Source organism: Sciurus carolinensis, chromosome 12, assembly GCF_902686445.1.
Source record: "Sciurus carolinensis chromosome 12, mSciCar1.2, whole genome shotgun sequence".
NCBI classification, from domain to species: domain Eukaryota; kingdom Metazoa; phylum Chordata; class Mammalia; order Rodentia; family Sciuridae; genus Sciurus; species Sciurus carolinensis.
Genome location: NC_062224.1, coordinates 19,508,393 through 19,531,125, shown reverse-complemented (window position 1 = coordinate 19,531,125; position 22,733 = coordinate 19,508,393). Strand labels below are relative to the sequence as shown.

The 22,733-nt window shown below is 38.7% G+C and overlaps 2 protein-coding genes and 1 pseudogene across 10 annotated transcripts in view; 2 read left to right on the top strand and 1 right to left on the bottom strand.

Moving 5' to 3' along the window:
• Abi1 (abl interactor 1) overlaps positions 1 to 20,642 on the bottom strand; it is a 155,382-nt gene extending 134,740 nt beyond the window's left edge. For all 5 annotated transcript variants that reach the window (XM_047521577.1, XM_047521578.1, XM_047521581.1 and 2 more), the window contains exon 1: positions 20,281 to 20,642. In XM_047521577.1, the coding sequence (XP_047377533.1) occupies positions 20,281 to 20,520 (240 nt within the window). In that variant the 5' untranslated portion in view covers positions 20,521 to 20,642. The remainder of the gene's footprint in view (positions 1 to 20,280) is intronic.
• Positions 15,088 to 15,836, top strand: LOC124961529 (myelin protein zero-like protein 1; annotated as a pseudogene).
• The window catches only part of Acbd5 (acyl-CoA binding domain containing 5), a 44,051-nt gene continuing 41,823 nt past the window's right edge, over positions 20,506 to 22,733 (top strand). The window contains exons 1-2 of one of the 5 annotated variants that reach the window (XM_047521575.1): positions 20,506 to 20,559; positions 21,909 to 22,077. In XM_047521575.1, the coding sequence (XP_047377531.1) occupies positions 22,002 to 22,077 (76 nt within the window). In that variant the 5' untranslated portion in view covers positions 20,506 to 20,559; positions 21,909 to 22,001. Of the gene's footprint in view, positions 20,560 to 21,514; positions 21,721 to 21,908; positions 22,078 to 22,733 lie in introns of those variants that run through there. The other 4 variants (XM_047521572.1, XM_047521574.1, XM_047521576.1 and 1 more) reach the window with 4 other exon arrangements.

Here is a 22,733-nt window from a genome sequence, read left to right as displayed (position 1 = left end):
TTATTTCGATAGATGCAGAAAAAGCATTTGATAAAATACAGCACCCCTTCATGCTCAAAACACTAGAAAAAATAGGGATAGTGGAAACATTCCTTAACATTGTAAAGGCCATCTATGCTAAGCCCATGGCTAATATTATTCTAAATTGTGAAAAACTGAAAGCATTCCCTCTAAAAACTGGAACAAGGCAGGGATGCCCTCTTTCACCACTTCTATTCAATATCGTCCTTGAAACTCTAGTCAGAGCAATTAGACAGACCAAAGAAATTAAAGGGATACGAATAGGGAAAGAAGAACTCAAACTATCCCTATTTGCTGATGATATGATGGTATACTTAGAGGAACCAGGAAATTCCACCAGAAAACTTTTAGATCTCATAAGTGAATTCAGTAAAGTAGCGGGATATAAGATCAATGCACATAAATCTAAGGCATTTTTATACATAAGCGATGAATCTTCAGAAGGAGAAATCAGGAAAACTACCCCATTCACAATAGCTTCGAAAAAAATAAAATACTTGGGAATCAATCTCACAAAAGAGGTGAAAGACCTCTACAATGAGAACTACAGAACACTAAAGAAAGAAATTAAAGAAAACCTTAGAAGATGGAAAGATCTCCCATGTTCTTGGATAGGAAGAATTAATATTGTCAAAATGGTCATACTACTAAAAGTGCTATACAGATTCAATGCAATTCCAATTAAAATCCCAATGATGTACCTTACAGAAATAGAGCAAGCAATTATGAAATTCATCTGGAAGAATAAAAAACCCAGAATAGCTAAAGCAATCCTCAGTAGAAAGAGTGAAGCAGGGGGTATCGCAATACCAGATCTTCAACTCTACTACAAAGCAATAGTAACAAAAACGGCATGGTATTGGTACCAAAATAGACAGGTAGATCAATGGTACAGAATAGAGGACATGGACACAAACCCAAATAAATACAATTTTCTCATACTAGACAAAGGGGCCAAAAATATGCAATGGAGAAAAGATAGCCTCTTCAACAAATGGTGCTGGGAGAATTAGAAATCCATATTCAACAGAATGAAACTAAACCCATATCTCTCAACATGCACGAAACTAAATTCAAAATGGATTAAGGATCTCGGAATCAGACCAGAGACCTTGCATCTCATAGAAGAAAAAGTAGGTCCAGAGCTTCAACATGTCGGCTTAGGACCAGACTTCCTCAACAGGACTCCCATAGCACAAGAAATAAAAGCAAGAATTAATAACTGGGATAGATTCAAACTAAAAAGCTTTCTCTCAGCAAAAGAAACTATCAGCAATGTGAAGAAAGAGCCTACAGAGTGGGAGAAAATCTTTGCCAATCATACTTCAGATAGAGCACTAATCTCCAGAATCTATAAAGAACTCAAAAAACTCTACACCAAGAATGCAAATAATCCAATCGACAAATGGGCTAAGGAAATGAATAGACACTTCACAGAAGAAGATCTACAAGCAATCAACAAACATATGGAAAAATGTTCAACATCTCTAGTAATAAGAGAAATGCAAATCAAAACCACCCTAAGATTCCATCTCACCCCAATTAGAATGGCGATTATCAAGAATACAAGCAACAATAGGTGTTGGCGAGGATGTGGGGAGAAAGGTACACTCATACATTGCTGGTGGGGCTGCAAATTAGTGCAGCCACTCTGGAAAGCAGTATGGAGGCTCCTTAGAAAACTTGGAATGGAACCACCATTTGTCCCAGCTATCCCACTCCTTGGCCTATACCCAAAGGACTTAAAATCAGCATATTACAGAGATACAGCCACATCAATGTTCATAGCTGCTCAGTTCACAACAGCCAGAGTGTGGAACCAACCTAGATGTCCTTCAATTGATGAATGGATAAAGAAAATGTGGTATATATATATATATATACAATGGAATATTACTCTGCCATAAAGAATGATAAAATTATGGCATTTGCAGGCAAATGGATGAAACTGGAGAATATCATGCTAAGTGAGATAAGCCAATCTCAAAAAACCAAAGGAAGAATGATATCACTAATAAGTGGATGAGGACACATAATGGGGGGTGGGAAGAGTTAGTGTTAGGGTTAGAGTTAGGTTTAGGGAGGAGGGCAAGAATGGAGGAAGGAAGGACTGTATAGAGGGAAAAGAGGGGTGGGAGGGGTGGGGGGGAAGGGAAAAAATAACAGAATGAATCAAACAGCATTACCCTATGTAAATTTATGATTACACAAATGGTATGCCTTTACGCCATGTACAGAGAAACAACATGTATCCCATTTGTGTACAATAATAAAAAAAAGAAAAAAAGAGAACTGGAGGGATCTACACGGTTTCCAAGAGCCCATCAATTTTTAACCTCGTCACGTTCTGCTTAGAACTGGTAGTTCATTTCTCAATTGCACGTCTTCTAAGTTCCTCCAGAGGAAGGTCCTAAGTGTAGGTAGGTGATCAGTAACTATGGTTTATTAGGTAGCTTTTCCTTCTTATGGTTCCAGGAAAACTTGACGTCCTGCCAGGGACCCATTCTTCACCTATCTGCCATTCTGGGATACTTAGGGAGAAAGCCTAATTCCCATCCATATTGCTTTTCTAAAAATTTTGAATAAGATGTATCTTCAACTTCCTATAGCGTCCTATGACTGCTTTGAGCGGGAGTCTGACAGTTGTGTGAGCCATCCCTGGCTTGATGTCCAGGTAGTGAAATATTCTCTGAATAGCAACCCAGCAGATCAGACTCAAAACTTGCTCTTAATATATCTCTCAGCAACAGACAAAAGAAGTTCGGTTAGATGTTTGTCAATGATTCTGTATCCAGTTGGTGTGAGCAAAGACCCCCAAATACTATTAGACTCCTTAGTGATGTGAACCAGATGGAAAATAAAACAAAAGAATTCACAACTCATGTTAGACTGAATTGAATGTCTTTAATTTCACACAATGAATAACATATGAATAGGATTAACTTTTTTTTTTTTTAATAGTTAAGTGCTCTATACTGTGCTAACCTGATCTGGTAGCAAAAAAGACTGAGCTTTCTTCTAGAAAAAAATGTTTAAAACCCAACATCTAAGACCATGGAGGAGCATGACAGTAAAGCATGCCAGATGTATCTACGCCTCAAATAACAGCAAGTCCATGTTCATTTTAAATGTACAAAAATGCTTTATGAATAAAAACTGTTACAAAAAGAAAAAAAAAAGAATAATTGGAATTGAAGAGGATTGTGAGAGGCATTCTAATGGTATGAATAACCTCTTCAGATAAATAATAACATTTTCTAAACGATGGCAATGAAATGGACATCCACATAAGGATGCATTCAAAACTCCAAAGAGACAAGATCAAAAAAGAACCTCTCCATGACACATTATAATTATAATGCCTAACATAGGCATTATAAAAATGGTTAATGAAATCCAAGAGAAAACAGATACACAGCCAAATAATTTAAGGATTTCAGTATAAGATATTGATGAGAAGTTGAATAGGGAGATAGAAATTATGAAAAAAAAAAAAAAAAACCCAAGCAGGTTAGAATAGAATTTTAAAAGCCTTAAGAGAAAAACAGAAGATTAGAGGCAAGCCAATCAGTATTACTTTGGATTATTAAGTAGAAATCCTAAGATGAAGGAAGATTTGAAAGGATGTGTTCCAAGTCATGAAAAAAAAAAAAAGTCAATCATGGTTGCTCATATCCAGCAAAGCTATCCTTAAACATTGAAGAAGAAATAAAAACTTTCCAAAATAAGCAGAAACCAAAAGAATCCATGACTACTTATCTGACACTACAGAGAATACTTAAAGAAATACTACACACAGAAAAAAATCAAAACAATCTCTAGAGTTCACAAATGATGGAAGAGTAGCTAAACAAATGAGAAATGGGACAAAATTAAACATCAAAAATAAATAAAAGCAGAAATTAATAAACATCTGTCTTCAATAACACCAAATATAAATTGTCCCAACTTTCCAGTTAAAAGGCATAGATTGGCAGAATAGGTCAAAAAACAGAACCCACTTATATGCTGTTTGCTAGATACTCACCTTACAAAGACAGCTACAGGCTAAAAGTCAAAGGATAGAAAATGACATTCCATGAAAATGGAGTCTAAAAACAAGAGGGAGTAGCTACTTTCATAGCTGACAAAGCAGATTTTAAGCCAAAATTAATCAGAAGAAACAAACAAGGTCACTTTGTACTGGTAAGGGAAAACCAACAAGAAGATATAAGGAGGGGCTGGAGTTGTGCCTCAGTGGTAGAGCACTTGCCTAGCACGTGTGAAGCACTGCGTTTGATTCTCAGCATATAAATAAATGAATAAAATAAAGGTTCATCAACAACTAATATATACATATATATATATATATATATATATAAATGATTTTTAGAAAAAGAAGATATGAGGAGAATATATATTTATGCCCCAATGTGGTGCATTTATTTACACAAAACAGACACCATTGACTTAAAGACTCAAATGAACCCCAATACAATAATACTAAGTGATGTCCACAAACTGCTCTCATCAATAGATAGGTCATCTAGACATAAACTCAGTAAAGATTCTTCAGACCTAAAAAATATTACAAATAAAATGGGCATAACAGACATCTACAGAATATTTCCTCCAACAACAGACAAATACGCTTTCTTCTCAGTTTTTCATGAATGCTTCTCCAAAACAGATCATATTTAGGCCACAAATAAACTATTAAGAAGTATAAAAAATTGACATAATTTCTTGCATCTTATATCATAATGGAATAAAATTAGAAATTGACAGCAAAAAAACTACACAAAATATATAAACACATGGAGATTTAAAAATATACTTTTGAAGGATGAATAGGTGATAGAAGAAATCAGGTGATAAAATTTAAAAATTCATAGAATCAAACATATCAGAATATATGTGACACTATGAAAGAGGTTCTAAAAATAAAGTTTATAGCTATTAGTGCCTACATTCCAAATAAATAACCTAATGATGTTTCTCAAGTACCTAGAAAAAGAACAAACCAACTCTAAAACCAGTACAAGACAGGAAACAATTAAGATCACAGCCAAAATCAATGAAATAGAGAATAAAAACTACAAAGGCTCAATGAAACAAAGAGTTGATTCTTTAAAAGATAAATAAGACTGATAAAACCTTAGTCAAACTCACCAAAAGAGGCAAGAATCAGGGCTGTGGCTGTGGCTTTGTGGTAGAGAGCTTGCCTAGCATGTATGAAGCACTAGATTTGATCCATAAAAATAAAGGTATTGTGTTCATCCACAACTAAATACATATATATTTATATATATATATATACACACATATATGGCACTAGATTTGATCCATAAAAATAAAGGTATTGTATTCATCCAGAACTAAATATATATATTTATATATTTATATATATACATATATTATATATAAAAGAGGAAATATATAAATGTATTTATATGTATATATATATATAAAGAGGAAAAAATTAAATTAATACAATTAGAAAAAGGAGATATCACCATATACATAAAAGACATCCAGCTCAACATTGTGGCACATGTCTGTAATTCCAGTGTCTCAGGAGGCTGAGGCAAGAGGATCACAAGTTAAAAGTCAGCTTCAGCAACTTAACAAGGACCTAAGTAACTTAGCAAGAGCCTGTCTCAAAATAAATAAAAGGGGTTGGGTATGTGGCTCCGTGGTTAAGTGCCCCTGGGTTTAATTCCTAGTACAAAAAAAAAAAAAAAGACATCTACAATATCATTAGAGACTATTTTGAAAACTTATATAACAATAAATTGGAAATTTGAATAAATATAAATATATCTAGATCTATATGACCTGCCAAAATTGAATCAAGAGGATAGAGGAAACCTAAACAGACCAATAACAAGCAATGAGCCTGAAGCAGTAATAAAAAGCATTCCAACAAAGAAAAGCCCAGAACCTGATGGATTCTCAGCTGACCAAAATGACCTATAAAGAAGACCAGACCTATAAGGAACTAATTTCAATATTTCTCAAATTATTCCATGAAATATAAAGGTGTGGAACACTTCCAAGTTTATTTTAAGATGCCAGTTTCACCCTGATACCAAAATCAGATAAAGACATGTCAAGGAAAAAGAACTATAAACAAATATCCCAGATGAACACAGAAGTTCTTAATAAAATATTAGCAAACCATATTCAACAACATGTTAAAATTGTACCTGATGACCAAGTTGGTTTCATTCTAGAGATGCAAGAATGGTTCAACAAATGCAAGTCAATAAATGCAATTAACCATATAAATAGAATAAAGAACAAAAATCAGTCATCTCATCAATCCAAAGAAGCTTTTAACAAAATTCAGCACCCATTCATGATGCTGACCAAACTAGGCTAAAAGAAACTTACCTCAACCTCATAAAGGCTATATTCATCGAACCCAAATTCAATATCATACGTAATGAGGAAAAACTGAAAGCTTTCCCAAAAAAACAGGAAAGAGATAACAATGTCCATTCTTATCATTCCTATACTTGAAATGTTAGCCAGAGAAATTAGGTGAGAGCAAGAAATAAAAGGGATATAAATGAAAGAAAAAAATCAAATGATCTCTATTTGTCAATGGATAAGAAGCAATATTTAGAAAATCCAAAATGCTCCACCATAAGACTTATAGAGCTCATAAACAAATCCAAAAAAAAAATAGGATATAAAATCAATACACAAAAATCAATAGCTTTCCAATACCACTAGTAATAAATTTTCTGAAAAAGAAATCAGGAAAGCAATTTTATTCATGTAAGCCTCAGACAAAACAAACAAAACAAAACAAAAATTCCCTAGGTTGGGTTATTTGTTTTTTGCTTTCTGGGTTTTTTGTTGTTGTTGTTGTTGTTTGTTTGTTTGTTTGTTTGTTTTTTGGTGTTAAGTCTCTTGAGTTCTTTGTATATCCTGGAGATTAATGACCTAGCTGAGGTAGGGAAGAATGGAAATTTATTGGACTGAACAAAGCAGGGATGGGAATAGGAAAGACAGTAGAATGAATCAGACATAACTTTCTTATGTTCATATATGAATTCATGACCAGTGAACCTCTACATCAAATATACCTGCAAGAATGGTAGCCTAATTAGAATAAGTTATATTCCATGTATGTATAATATGTCAAAGTGCATTCTACTGTCATGTATATCTAAAAAGAACAACAACAAAAAAAACAGGAATAATTCTAACCAAGGAGGTGAAAGACGGCTACAATGATAATTATAGGACACTACAGAAAGAAGGTGAAGAAGATACCAGAAGATGAAAAGACCTCATGAATAGGCAGAATTAATATTGTTAAAATTTCATACTATCAAAAATGATATACAGACTTAACATGATCTCTGTTAAAATATCAGACATTCTACACAGAGTTAGATTTTTTTAAAAGCCCTAAAATTCATATGGAAGAATAAAAGATGTAGAATAGTCAAGCAATTCTAAGCCAAAAAAAGCAATGCTAGAGACATTACAATACTGGGTTTCAAAATATACTATCAAAATATAGTAACAAAAACTGCATGGTTCTGGCATAAAAACATATAGATAGATCAACGGATAACAGTAGATACTCCAGAGACAAATTCACAAAGATACAGTCATCTGATCCTTGACAAAGACACTAAAAGCATGTTGAAGAAGAGCCAATCCTTTTAACATATGTTGCTGAGAAAACTAGATATCCACATGTAGAATAATGAAACTAGAACTCTCTTATCCTGCACTAAAGTCAACTCAAAATGGATTAAAAACCTACAAATTAGACCAGAAATTTTGTAACTGCTAGGAGACAATGTAGGATCAACATTCCAACATATAGGTGAAGGCAATGACTTCCTCAATAAGACTCCTAAAGTTCAGGAAATAAAACCAAGAATTAATAAATGAGAAGACATAAAGAATCTTCTATACAGAAAAGGAAACAATTGAGAGTGGGAGGAGAAAAACTATAGAATGTAAGAAAATCTTGCCTAGCTAATACTATGACATAGTATTAATATCCAGAATACATAAAGAACTTCAAAAAAATTCCTCCAGAAAACCAAGCAACCCAATCAACTCATGGGAACATGAACTACAGACAAGAAATACAAATGGGGGGAGATCCAAGATGGTGGACTAGAGGGAGGCTGCATTCCTTGTCGCTCTGTAACTCCATTTTCAAGCAGAGGATATCTGTTTCTCAGTGAGGCAGTTTTTGCTGCTTATCGATTCCCTGGTGTTTACCCCATTTGTCTGCTGTGATAACCTGCAGTCTGCCAGCATATCAATGCCTTTTTTGAGTGCAGATTGCTCACTGTCAGGTGCCTATCATCCACCATTTGCCTGCATCTGGCCGGTCCATCGCCTGCCTTACACCTATCCATCACCCAACGCACGAAGTTCACCTCCCAATCATCCGACAACAGTCAGCAAACTGATTGCCCACCACCAGTGGAGCACCAGCTGCCTGCTGTTGCCTGGAAGTTCACTGTTACAGTACCTGCAGGTTTGATTACATGTGGCTGCCACCATTTTGAGACAACAGCCAGGCCCTGTAGGACCCCTGGCCGGACTGACTCAGCCCCGTCTCCAGGATCCCTCAGCCCGACCGATCACTCCCTGCCTCTGGGGCCCTCACATAGACTGACTGCTCCCTGCTGCCAGGACCCCCAGACCAACTGACTGCGCCCTATCATCAGGACCCCAGACCGACTGATTGCACCCGGCCTCCAGGATCCCACAACCACACCAAACACACGGGACCTCCAGGACCCTTGCCGGACCAACCGCATCCTGTCTCCAGGACCTCCAGCTGACCACGTCCACCCCTGAGCTGCAGCTCCCCATTTGCCAACACATTTTGAAGCCAGAGCGGCCATCTTGGGTAATCCTGGAAGCCGTAGCTCCGATCTTTAGGTGGGACAAATCCCATCTTGAGACACCTGCTGGAGACTTGAAGCTCATTGTCAGGTACCTCTCATGCATCAGGCTACTGAACACTGGGAGGTTTCATTAGTATATGACTGTTATACTATAGATTTTCTTTTTTCTCCTTTTTAAAAAATTTAAGTTTTTATTTCTTTACGTTTCTTGCTCTCTTTTCCTTTCATTTACCTGTTCCTTCAGAGTCTCTTTCTCCCTTTTTTGCATGCTAACATCCAATTTCTTTTGATTGCATTCTCACCCTTTCTATTATCTAGAACTTCTGTATAATCTTTTCTTATCCCATTAACAGCCACATTCTACATCCCTCTGCATCCTCTTTGTCCTCCATTAGAAACTGCAGACCTTATTGCAAATCTGTTTGTTTTATTGAAGGTAATATTTGAACTCATTCTGTTTATTATGACAATTTTGTTATTGTCCTCACAGGGGCTATTTGGTTTAGGATTGCATAGTGTCTGAATTGGGCACTGCTGATATTGATCTCCCCTTAAAGAAAGGGTTTTGGAAACCTATAGGGCCACTATAAGCCTATAGGGGGAAATCTGCAATACCCCAGATCTGCACTGATAGAGGGGAAGATACATGAACAACATGAAAAAACAAGGGAAGAAAATGATCCAAACAAGTCTAGATTCTACAGTAATAGAATCCAATGACAGTATGTTAGAAGAAATGTCAGAAAAGGACTTCAGATTATACATGATTAAGATGATTCATGAAGAAAAGGATGAGATAAGAGAGCAAATGCAGGCAATGAATGATAATACCAATAAGCAGTTGAAAGAGCAACTTCAGGAAGCAAAAGATCATTTCAACAAAGAGATATAGATTCTCAAACAAACAAACAAACAAACAAAAAAACAAATGGAAATCCTTGAAATGAAGGAAACAATATACCAAATAAAAAACTCAATGGAAAGCATCACCAAAAGAATAGACCACTTGGAAGACAGAACCTCAGACAATGAAGACAAAATATTTAATCTTGAAAATAAAGTTGCCCAGAGAAGATGATAAGAAATCATGAACAGAATCTCCAAGAACTATGAGACATCATGAAAAGCCCAAATTTAAGAATTATTGGGATTGAGGAAGGCACAGAGAAACAAACCAAAGGAATGAACAACCTATTCAATGAAATAATATCAGAAAATTTCCCAAACCTGAAGAATGAAATGGAAAATCAAATACAAGAGGCTTATAGAACACCAAATGCACAAAATCACAACAGATCCACACCAAGCACATTATAATGAAAATGCCTAAAATTCAAAATAAAGATAGAATTTTGAAGGCCACGAGAGAAAAGCATCAGATTACATATGGGGGAGACCAATACGGATAGCAGCCGACTTCTCAACCCAGACTCTAAAAGCTAGAAGGGCCTGGAACAACATATTTCAAGCTCTGAAAGAACATGGTTGCCAACCAAGAATCCTATACCCAGCAAAACTAACCTTCAGATTTGAAGATGAAGTAAAATCCTTCCATGATAAACAAAAGTTAAAAGAATTTAAAAATAGAAAGCCTGCACTACAGAATGTTCTCAACAAAATATTCCATTAGGAGGAAATGAAAAACAACAATGGAGGTCAGCAAAGGGAGGAACTACCTTAGAGAAAAACCACTCAAAGGAGGAACCAAGCCAACTTAAAAACCAAAACTAAGCCAAATGACTGGGAATACAAATCATATCTCAATAATAACCCTGAGGCCTAAACCCATCAATCAAAAGACACAGACTGGCAGAATGGATTAAAAAGAAAGACCCAACAATATGCTGCCTGCAAGAGACTCATCTCATAGAAAAAGACATCCACAGACTAAAGGTGAAAGGATGGGAAGAAACCTACCATGCACATGGATTCAGTAAAAAAGCGGGGGTTTCCATCCTTATATCAGATAAAGTGGACTTCAAGCCAAAGTTAGTAAGAAGGGATAAAGAAGGACATTTCATATTGCTTAAGGGAACCATAAATCAGGAAGACATAACGACAGTAAATATTTATGCCCAAAACAATGGTGCATCCCTGTACATCAAACAAATCCTTCTCAATTTCAGGAATCACACAGACCATAATGCAATAATTCTGGGTGACTTTAACGCACTGCTGTCACCCCTAGATAGATCTTCCAAACAAAAGCCGAAAAAAGAAACCATAGAACTCAATAACACAATCAATAACCTAGACTTAATAGACATATATAGAATATTCCGTCCATCAACGAGCAGATTCACTTTCTTCTCAGCAGCACATGGAACCTTCTCGAAAATAGACCATATGTTAAGTCACAAAGCAGCCCTTAGGAAATGCAAAAAAATAGAGATACTGCCTTGTGTTCTATCAGATCATAATGGACTGAGAGTAGAAATCAATGACAAAATAAAAAACAGAAATTACTCCAACACCTGGAGACTAAATAATATGCTATTGAATGAAACATGGATAACAAAAAACATCAGGGAGGAGATAAAAAAATTCTTAGATGTCAATGAGAATGACAATACAACATATCAAAATCTCTGGGACACTATGAAAGCGGTACTAAGAAGAAAATTCATTGCATGGAGCATACTCCAGAAAGCAATGAAAAGTCAACAACTAAATGACTTAAAATTACAGCTCAAAGCCCTAGAAAAAGAAGAACAGAATAACAGCAAAAGTAGTAGAAGACAGGAAATAATTAAAATCAGAGCTGAAATCAATGAAATTGAAACAAAAGAAACAATTCAAAAAATTGACAAAACAAAAAGTTTGTTCTTTGAGAAAGTAAACAAAATAGACAAACCCTTAGCCAAACTAACAAAGAGAAGGAGAGAGAAAACTCAAATTACTAAAATTCATGATGAAAAAGGAAATATCATGACAGACACCACTGAGATACAGAACATAATTAGAAGCTACTTTGAAATTCTGTATTCCAACAAAATGGAATCTACCGAAGACATTGACAAATTTCTAGACACATATGCTCCTCTCAAACTGAACCAGGAGGACATACACAATTTAAACAGATCAATATCAAGCAATGAAATAGAAGAAGCCATTAAAAACCTACCATCCAAGAAAAGCCCAGGACCAGACGGATTCTCAGCCGAGTTCTACAAGACCTTCAAAGAAGAAATCATTCCCATACTTCTCAAAGTATTCCAGGAAATAGAAAAAGAGGGTACCCTACCAAACTCATTCTATGAAGCCAATATCACCCTCATACCCAAACCAGGAAAAGACATATCAAGGAAAGAAAATTTTAGACCAATATCCTTGATGAATATAGATGCAAAGATCCTTAACAAAATATTGGCAAACCATATCCAAAAGCATATTAAGAAAATCGTGCATCACGATCAAGTGGAGTTCATCCCTAGAATGCAAGAATGGTTTAACATCCGTAAATCAATAAACATAATCCATCATGTCAACAGACTTAAGGATAAGAATCATATGGTTATTTCAATTGACGCAGAAAAAGCGTTCCACAAAATACAACACCCCTTCATGCTCAAAACACTAGAAAAAATAGGGATAGTAGGAACATACCTGAACATTGTAAAGGCTATTTATGCTAAGCCCACGGCCAACATCATTCTTAATGGAGAAAAACTGAAACCATTCCCTTTAAAAACGGGAACAAGACAGGGATGTCCTCTTTCACCACTTCTATTCAACATTGTCCTCGAAATCCTAGCCAGAGCAATTAGGCAGACCAAAGGAATTAAAGGGATACAAATAGGAAAAGAGGAACTTAAGTTGTCACTATTTGCTGATGACATGATTCTATATTTAGAGGATCCAATAACCTCCTCCAGAAAACTTCTAGACCTCATCAATGAATTCAGCAAAATAGCAGGCTATAAAATCAACACGCATAAATCTAAAGCATTTTTATATGTAAGTGATGAAACAGCTGAAAGGGAAATGAGGAAAACAACTCCATTTGCAATAGCCTCAAAAAAAATAAAATACTTGGGAATCAATCTAACCAAAGAGGTAAAAGATCTCTACCATGAAAACTACAAAACATTGAAGAAAGAAATTGAGGAAGACTTTAGAAGATGGAAAGATCTCTCATGTTCTTGGATAGGCAGAATTAATATTGTCAAAATGGCCATACTACCAAAAGTGCTATACAGATTCAATGCAATCCAATTAAAATCCCAATGATGTACCTTACAGAAATAGAGCAAGCAATCATGAAATTCATCTGGAAGAATAAGAAACCCAGAATAGCTAAAACAATCCTTAGCAGGAAGAATGAAGCAGGGGGCATCGCAATACCAGAACTTCAACTATGCTACAAAGCAATAATAAGAAAAACAGCAAGGTATTGGCACCAAAATAGACAGGTAGATCAATGATCAATGGTACAGAATAGAAGACACGGACACAAACACAAATAAATACAATTTTCTCATACTAGACAAAGGTGCCAAAAATATGCAATGGAGAAAAGATAGCCTCTTCAACAAATGGTGCTGGGAAAACTGGAAATCCATATGCAACAGAATGAAATTAAAACCCTATCTTTCACCCTGCACAAAAATCAACTCACAATGGATCAAGGACATCGAAATCAGACCAGAGACCTTGCATCTTTTTTTTTTTTTTTTTTTTTTTTTTTTTTTTTTTTTTTTTTGCGGTGCTGGGGATCAAACCCAGGGCTTTGTGCTTGCAAGGCAAGCACGCTACCAACTGAGCTATCTCCCCAGCCCGAGACCTTGCATCTTATAGAAGAAAAAGTAGGTCCAAATCTTCACCTTGTTGGCTTAGGATTGGACTTCCTTAACAGGACTCCCATAGCACAAGAAATAAAAGTGAGAATCAACAACTGGGATAGATTCAAACTAAATAGCTCTCTCTCAGCAAAGGAAACTATCAGCAATGTGAAGAGAGAGCCTACTGAGGGGGAGAATATCTTTGCCACTCATACTTCAGATAGAGCGCTAATTTCCAGAATCTATAAAGAACTCAAAAAACTCTACACGAAGAATACAAATAACCCAATCAACAAATGGGCTAAGGATATGAACAGATGCTTCACAGAAGAAGATCTACAAGCAATCAACAAACATATGAAAAAAGGTTCACCATCTTTAGTAGTAAGAGAAATGCAAATCAAAACTACCCCACGATTCCATCTCACCCCAATTAGAATGGTGATTATCAAGAATACAAGCAACAATAGGTGTTGGAGAGGATGTGGGGAAAAAGGTACACTCATACACTGCTGGTGGGGCTGCAAATTAGTGCAGCCACTCTGGAAAGCAGTGTGGAGATTCCTTAGAAAACTTGGAATGGACCCACCATTTGACCCAGCTATCCCACTCCTTGGCCTATACCCAAAGGACTTAAAATCAGCATACTACAGAGATACAACCACATCAATGTTCATAGCTGCTCAATTTACAATAGCCAGATTGTGGAACCAGCCTAGATGTCCTTCAATTGATGAATAGATAAAGAAACTGTGATATATATATACAATGGAATATTACTCAGCTATAAAGAATGATAAAATTATTGCATTTGCAGGCAAATGGATGAAATTGGAGAATATCATGCTAAGTGAGATAAGCCATTCTCAAAAATCCAAAAGGCGAATGATCTCACTGATAAGTGGATGATGACACATAATGGGGGGTGGGAGGGGGGCAAGAATGGAGGAAGGAGGGACTGTATAGAGGGAAAAGAGGGATGGGAGGGTGGGGGGGGAAGGAAAAAATAACAGAACGAGTCAAACGTCATTACCCTATGTAAATGTATGATTATGCAAATGGTATGCTGTTATTCCATGTACAACCAGAAACAACATGTATCCCGTTTGTTTACAATAAAAAAAATAAACATGGCTTCAGTTGCAACTTCAAAGCCTCAAACTTCCAAAAAAGAAAAAAGAAAAGAAATACAAACAGCCGACAAATACATGAAATAATGTTTAACATCTTTATCATTTAGGGAAATGCAACTCAAAACTACCGTGAGATTTCATCTCATTCCTGTTGGAAAGGTGGCCATCTAGAATACAAATAAGGTAGAGGTACAGAGTAGCAGCAGCGAACCAGCCACAGTGGGGAGCTGATCCAGTGCCCACAGGGGTGGCTGTGGCAGTGGCAGGACCACAGCAATGCCAGCAGGAGTAGCTTCAGGCCACAGGCACTGGCCATGGCTACTACTGACCCTGATGCTTGTGCTATTGACTGCAGGTATGTCAGCTTTGGAGGTATACAAACCAAAAGAAATCTGGGTGCCAAACGGGACACAAGGGAAGCTGGCATGTAAGTTCAGTCTGCTAACACAAACATCGGGTTGACCTCTGTCCCCTGAAGCATCCAGCCCAAGGGGGCCTATGCTTCTGTGTTGTTTTTCCACTACTCCCAAGGCCAAATGTACCTTGGGAACTATCCACCTTTAAAGGGCTGGAAACCTCCATAAGAAAGATGAGTCAATCAATATAGAAATCATACAATTTATACACAATGGCACCTATACCTGTGACGTCGAGAACCTACTCTTTGGTGTTGTCCTGTCATGGTGTATTAGGCTCTATGTGGTTGAAAAAAAAAGAGTCTGTCTTTCCAGTTTGGGTGGTGGTGGATACAGTTACTGCTGTGGTTATAGGTCTCACTCTGCTGGGCAGCATGAGCAGTCTTCTACAGAGGGAAAAACTCTTAAGTGGGACTACACTGGCTGCAGCACATGAGAGAGTCAGTCGGCAGTTAAACAGGCTCCATGGAAGTTCCTCTTTACTCTAGTAAAGAGTCTGACTTTCGGATCCCACCAGGGACCACTCATGTATGCACAGTTAGACTACTCCACAGTGACAACATTAACAAGTCAGAGTCTGTGGTGTACCTGATGATCCTGAAAAATTAAGAAAGACCCTGAACATATCCTAAGCAAGAAACGAATCCAAACTGAAGTCTTGTACAGAAAATATAGCCCATAGCCATATATGGCCTTGGGGTCTCTGGCAAGGACAAGCACATGAGTTAGGCACAGAGTGAGGAAAAGATGTGGATGAAGGACATGTATATTCTATTAATCGTCCAAATGTGGAGCCAGTGTTGCATGATGAGAAGATGGTTTGATTCTACCTTTGTATACATTATCTTGCTGTTTTTGTATATTTGGGGTCATTTACAATTGAGAGATTTCAGAAACATTCTTATTCACCATCATTTAAATATGGTTGCTTTATGGAGAGAGTATCAGACCTTCTAGTGGTCCCAGCAGATATGGCCTTTAAATCCAAGGGCTCAAATGGTTTTCGAATTTATTGCAGTTGGAGGATGGAAATCCTATGATGGAAACACAGTTGGGGGTCCTGTCTAGTGTTTGATTGTAGCTTTTAGATAATATCTGTTAATTATGCCACTTTAATACAGTTCGAAAAGTTTGTGTTGAAGCTTTTTGAAAACATGGGTCACATTTTATGAGTTTTGTAGACTTACATTACTATCACACCCTATATTATATCTTATCAGTTTGTGTATTAATAATAGAAGGTTAGCAAAGGATAAGAGCTAAAGGTCCCTTTTCTCTAGGTATCATAGAGATGATTAAAGTAGAAAGGTCAGGTTTTTCTCCAGGAGTGGTGCACCTTTGGAGGCAAAAGGTATCAGTTACATTTCTTGCAGAGGTCCTTCCTGTTTGAGTCAGACGGGCAATAATACAAACCAGAGAGGAGTCACCTTTCTTCCCAGTAGGGGGAAATGGGACCCGGCTCTCTGGATTGCATTCCACAGTGTTCCAGATCTCTGCACAGGATGGTCTTCCTCTGAAAGCTTCAGGCACACTCCAACAAGAGTAACATCTGGAAGGCAGACCTGGCCTTCCAAACAGCTTCCCTGCTGTGTCAAAGACATTTGAGTTTCAAGAGGTCAAGATTTTTATGAATCAAGTAGGGCTAATATTGCTACTTCCAGACTCTTCTCTGTTCCTGTTTTGGTTGTTTTTTCTTAATTTCCCTCATTACTTGGAATTGGTAAATAATGACACGAGGAAAAATAAGGTAATTTGTTTTCTCTCCAAAATTCATTTTCCTCCATTAATCACCCCTGCCCCATCTCAGATCTATGAGTTTTCGTGTTTTATTGGGAATGGCAAATGTGGCAATAATCATTAAATAGTTAGGTATATTGTCATTCTCCCCCCTCAAAAAAAAACCAAAACAAAACAAACAAAAAAAAAACCCAAGAGAATACAAATTAATAGGCTAGGTGCTGTCCCACATGTCTGTAATCCCAGTGACTCGGTAGGCTAAGGCAGGAAAGCCACAAGTTTGAGGCTAGCCTCAGCAACTTAGTTCAGACTGTCTCAAATTTAAAAATTTCAAAAATGGGCATATAGTTTATAGTGGTGGAGTGTCCCAATACCACAAAAAATAATAAAAAAAATTTGAAAAGAGGTGGGGGGAGAGAGGGAGGGAGAAGGAAATGCTGGAGCAGATTGGGGGAAAAGGAACATTTTTACAGTATTTTTGGGATTGTAAATTAGTACAACCACTATGGACATCAACATGGAGTTTCCTCAAAAGACTAGGAATGGAACCACCACATATTTTAGTTATACCATGCCTCAATAGTTATCCTAAAGAATCAAAGTCATTATACTATAGAGATTCATGAATACCCATGTTTATAGCAGCACAATTCACAATAGCCAAATTATGGAATCAGCTTAGGTGGATGTACGGATAAAGAAAATGTGTTGTACATTCACAATGGAATTTTATTCAGCCATAAAGAAGAATGAAATTGTGTCATTTGAAGGAAAATGGTTGGAACTTGATAGTATTATGTAAAATGAAATAAACCAGACTCAGAAAGTCAAGGGTTGTATATTTTCTCGGCAGGAGGGGAGGGAAAAGGAGGGTTCTGGGGAATGATATTGATCAAATTATATTATTATACTGTGCATATGCAAATATATAACAACAAATTCCACTATTATGCATGATTATAATGTATCAATTAAAATAAATAAATAAGTAAATAAAACCCCCTACAAATTTGTAGGCTCTTTAAAATAATTTTTTAGTTGTTGATGGGCCTTTATTTATTTATATGTGGTGCTGAGATTTGAACCCAGTGCCTCACTCTACCACTGAGCTACAACCCTAGCCCCAAATTTGTAGGTTATTGCCAGCATGCATTTCATTGCCTTCAATTCCCTACCCCACAAAGGTACTAAGTTAACAATCTGTATTAGAGAGGACACACACACACACACACACCACAGTATATTTCTTATGAGCATGATATACTGCAGCTAAAGTTTTTGCATTTCATATTTTTTCTCCCTTATTTTATTAGTGAGAACTGTCCTAGTTTTCTATAATGGAATCTCAACCTGAATTGTTTAAAAAACAAACAAAATGGAAATAGGTATAAGAATTCACTGGCTTGCTAAAAAGTCAAGAATAGCATAGATTCAGGGAGGACTAGATCCAGGACTCGAAAAAACAAACAAAAAAAAGTTCCCAAAATTCAGTTTCTCTCTAGCTGTGGTTTCCTCCACAGTAGGTGATACTTTCAACCAGGTGCTCCCCTTATGATGTTTAAGGTGGTTAGCTGACACCCTAGATAATGACCATTGCAGAAAGTGAGGTTCTTTCTCCCAGGGGTTCCCATCAAATCTCATGATTGCAGCCAGGTTTGTATGGTGCACGGCTGAACCCATTACAGTAACCAGGACAATAAAATACAGTGATTGGATAGGCATGTCTAACATGTGGGATGACCATCCTGGTTTTCTCAGGACTGTCCTGGTTTTAGCCTTGGAAATCCTGTGTCACAGTACACCTTTCAGACCCAAGCAAACCAAGATGGTTGTTCACCCAGTTTACATGTGTACCAAAAGGATGGGGTTATTTCCAAACCTCAGCAGGTGAGACTGGGTGTAACAGCAGGGAATTGAATGCTCAGCAGGTGGAAAATGTTGATATGGACACGTGAACTACAGAAGTGTGATCAACATGGTAACCACATGTGCCTACTGATCAATTGAGATTGTAATAATCTACAATTTAGTTTGAATGTAGATCTGAATTAAGATATGCAGTAAATGCAAAATATACACTTAATTTCAAAAACTGAATGAAAAAATGTAAAGCATCTTAATTTTGTTTTTATAGTGCAATGATGTTTTAGATATATTGAAGTAAACATTAAAATTAAAGCTCTATTTTTAACTGATACAAAAACAAAACTGTACATATTTATGAGGTACTATGTGATTTTTTGGATACACGTATACACTTAGTGTTTAAACCAGGTTAAAGATATCTATTTCCTCAAACATTTATCATTTCTTTATAGTAAAAGCACTCAAACTTCTTTTAGCTTTCTGAAATACACAGTACAATGTCATTACTCATTGTCATCCTACTGGGCAATATAGAACTACTTCTATCTATGATCAAACTCAAATCTACTGACCTCTTTTCTTTTCTCCACTCTACTCTCTCCAAGATCTGGTAACCACCATTCTACTCTCAACTTCTGAGATCAACTATTTTATATTCCACATATAGAATATGGTACTTGCTTTTCTGGGTCTGGCTTATTTCACTTATTATAATGATCTCCACGTTGTCATGAACGACAGGATTTCATTCTTTACGGCTGGAAAGTATTCTGTGGTGTATATGTACCATATTTTCTTTATCTATTTAGTTGATGGATACTTAGGGGAGTTTCCACTTCTTGGCAAAAACAAAAACTAAGAAACAACAACAACAAGAACAAACCCTACTTTGAAAAACCGTTCCCTGAATAACCTCAATTTCCTTTATCCCATGCTATTGTTTGTAACCAGAAATCGATACAATCAGGAAATGGAAATTCAGTGCAATCACTGCAATCACAGGCAGAGCTCGTACATTCATAATTACCTAAAGATCAACGAGGTAGCTAATTACAAAATTCCAATGAACTGTTGTCAAAATGAAGTCTTAGCAGTAAATATCCAAAACATTTTTATTAATATGCATAACTAGCAATATACATTATTAAACATATAAAATTGTTCTAGTTTGAATAAGTTAAAGCTCCTAGTATCTTCCTTTGTTGTATTGGGGAAAGGCCAAATTTTTGGATTAACTGAATCTTGGCTCTGGGCCCTTGGTGTAAGCCTCAATTTCCTCATTCGTACACACCCTACAGCATTTTGGGAGATTGGTAAACACTCGCCACTCAGTAAACGGAAGTCTTTATTACGGTTCTCTTTGCCCTCAAGTATAGGACCTCAAAGTTAATAAGAACCAGGAGCAAGAAACTAAACCCGTTTCCGATCACGTCCAGTCACACCAGGATACCTCTTCAACAGGCCACTGAAAGTCCCTTTTGCTGGAAGCGGATGTGGCCCGGCCAAGGATCACAAAGCGCCACCCAGCCGTGAGGAGGGATTTCCGCCGAACGCGGGCAGGGTGGGCTCCACCCGGAAGCCCACCGGAACAGGCCGGAGGAACGCGGGCAACGGAGGGAGGCGCCCGGAAGCGCCGCGGAGGCAGGACTACATTTCCCATAAGCGGCAGGGCAGGGCGAGGGGTGGGCATCGGGGACGTTACCGGACAGGCCTTGCCGGCAGTACTAAGGTAAATGCCGGCACCGCGGCTCGAAGAGCAGCGTCACTAAAGGTCCGCGACTAGATTTGCACTAGTAGCCCTTCTAACCCATCCTGAACTGACAAAAACGACGCTCCCAATCGGGCGACCTTGAGATTTCCGGGTCGCAGCTCTCCGCCCCCACAACCCATGACAACACACCCCTTATGGGTCTGGGGGCGCTTCCCAGATACCTAAGGGAGCGAGGGAGTTGTGCTCGTCAGGGAGGGCCCAGGGTATCCTTCGTAGGGTTGACGGTCCGGGAAGTTTCCTCATCCCCCATCCCCACGATCTCCTTTTAAATCAAGCAGAAGGAGGGATGTGCTCGGCCTCCTGGGGCTCAAAGAAAGGGGTCGTGTTGGGGAAGGTGTCCTCCCTTCCGACCCAGTCGAATAGCGGGCCACCTCCTTTGGCTGCTGATCGGACACCCTCGGCTGGGCGGTGAAAGCTGTCAAAAACCTGGGGGCCACCCAAAACCCACACTCCTCTCCCCTCTGGAGTGGTGTGACGATGCCGTTGGGGAGGCTAAGTGAGTGACTTGCGCTTAGGTCACAGAATTCAAATGGCAGGATGGAAGGTTCGCTCCGAGCCTGTCCGGTTCTAAAGCTCTTTGCTTAAGTCCTATTACCTTCCTCAAGCCCTAACCTAGGAGAGGGCAGGAGCTGGGGACTGCAGTCTCTCTCTCTCTTTGGCTGGGGGGGTTCCGGCGGTACCCACGCGCGGCGCTTTGGGCCCAGGGGCAGCACCCAACCCCACGATCCCAGTGCACAGCGACCTCGTTTCCCCGCTCCCGAATAAAACCGAGCACCCGGGCCTCCCCTGGCCAAGGCGGGTCGTTGGCCCCTTGGATAGCAGTCTCTTCTTTCGCCTCTCCCAGGTCCTTTTCTGGGGACTCGCGGGCCCGCGCGCGTCACCGCCGCGGGGCGGGTGGGTGGGGTTTGCTGCGCGGCGGCGGTGGCGGCGGCAGCGGCAGCTGGTGGGTCCTGCGGTGACTCCGGGGCGGGGCTGTGGGCAGGGTGCGGACCGAAAGACCGACGCCGCGGGAATGGGGGGTGTGGTTGCCCCGCCAGCGTCCTTCGAGTGGGAGAGCGGCTCCGCGACCACCGGTGGCCGGACCCCCTCTGCCATCTGCTAGAGATGCTCTTCCTCTCGGTGAGTTGTTTTTCTATCGGCGCGGGCAAGGTTCTGGGTCATAGTCACGCCCCCGGGAGGAGGAAGGAGCAAGGCCACCTCGACCTGTGTGGCCTGGATAGAGCAGGGCAAAGGGGAACTGACCAGCTGCGCTCTTAGGCCTCCTCCCTTTGGGGCATGTTGATCCGCGGCTGCGCTGCATGTTCCAGTTTCATGCAGGCTCCTGGGAAAGCTGGTGCTGCTGCTGCTGCCTGATTCCTGCCGACAGATCTTGGGACCGGGGCCCGCGCTGGCGGCTGGAGATGGCGGACACTAGATCAGTCCATGAAACCAGGTTTGAGGCGGCCGTGAAGGTGATCCAGAGTTTGCCGAAAAATGGTACGTGCCCTGGGCCCCCGCTGAGAAGCCTTCCCAAGAGGCCCAAGGGCTCAATTCCTAACCCTCATCTTTAACCTTTCTGGTTCGAGCCTAGCTTATTTAGCCTACTTTTTTCTCTTCTGGAAAGGCACGTAATTGAAAGGGGAGGTATTGAATGTGAATTCAGGACCTGATCTGGCTGATCTTTCAAGCCAGAGACAAATGTTATCCACATTTTAAGTCGTTTAGAGTGTTAAAAACGAAAGTCTTCTCCTTTAATGACTGCGGATTTATTAAGAAAAATATCTAGGATGGGGATGCCTGGTGCCATATACTCGAAACACTACAATTCAAACCTTTTGAAAACTTTTGCTATGAAGGAAGGGAAAGGAAAAAACAGCAGTGTCCATTTGTAAAACGATTTCTTTTTATTTTAACAAATATAGTACTTTTTTTTTTTTTGCTGTTATTCCATTGTGTTAGCGTTTTTTTTTTTTTTTTTTTCTGTTATTGTTGTTGTTTGTTTTTTATACCTGTATTGGACCTTCTTTGCAGCTGGAGGGAAAAGTCTGATCTGTTGTTTTCTTGCATTTAATATATGATTTCTCTGACTGTTTATCTTCGGTTTTCCATAATTTGACTAGGATGTGTTCAGTTGTAGTTTTTCTTATTTATCC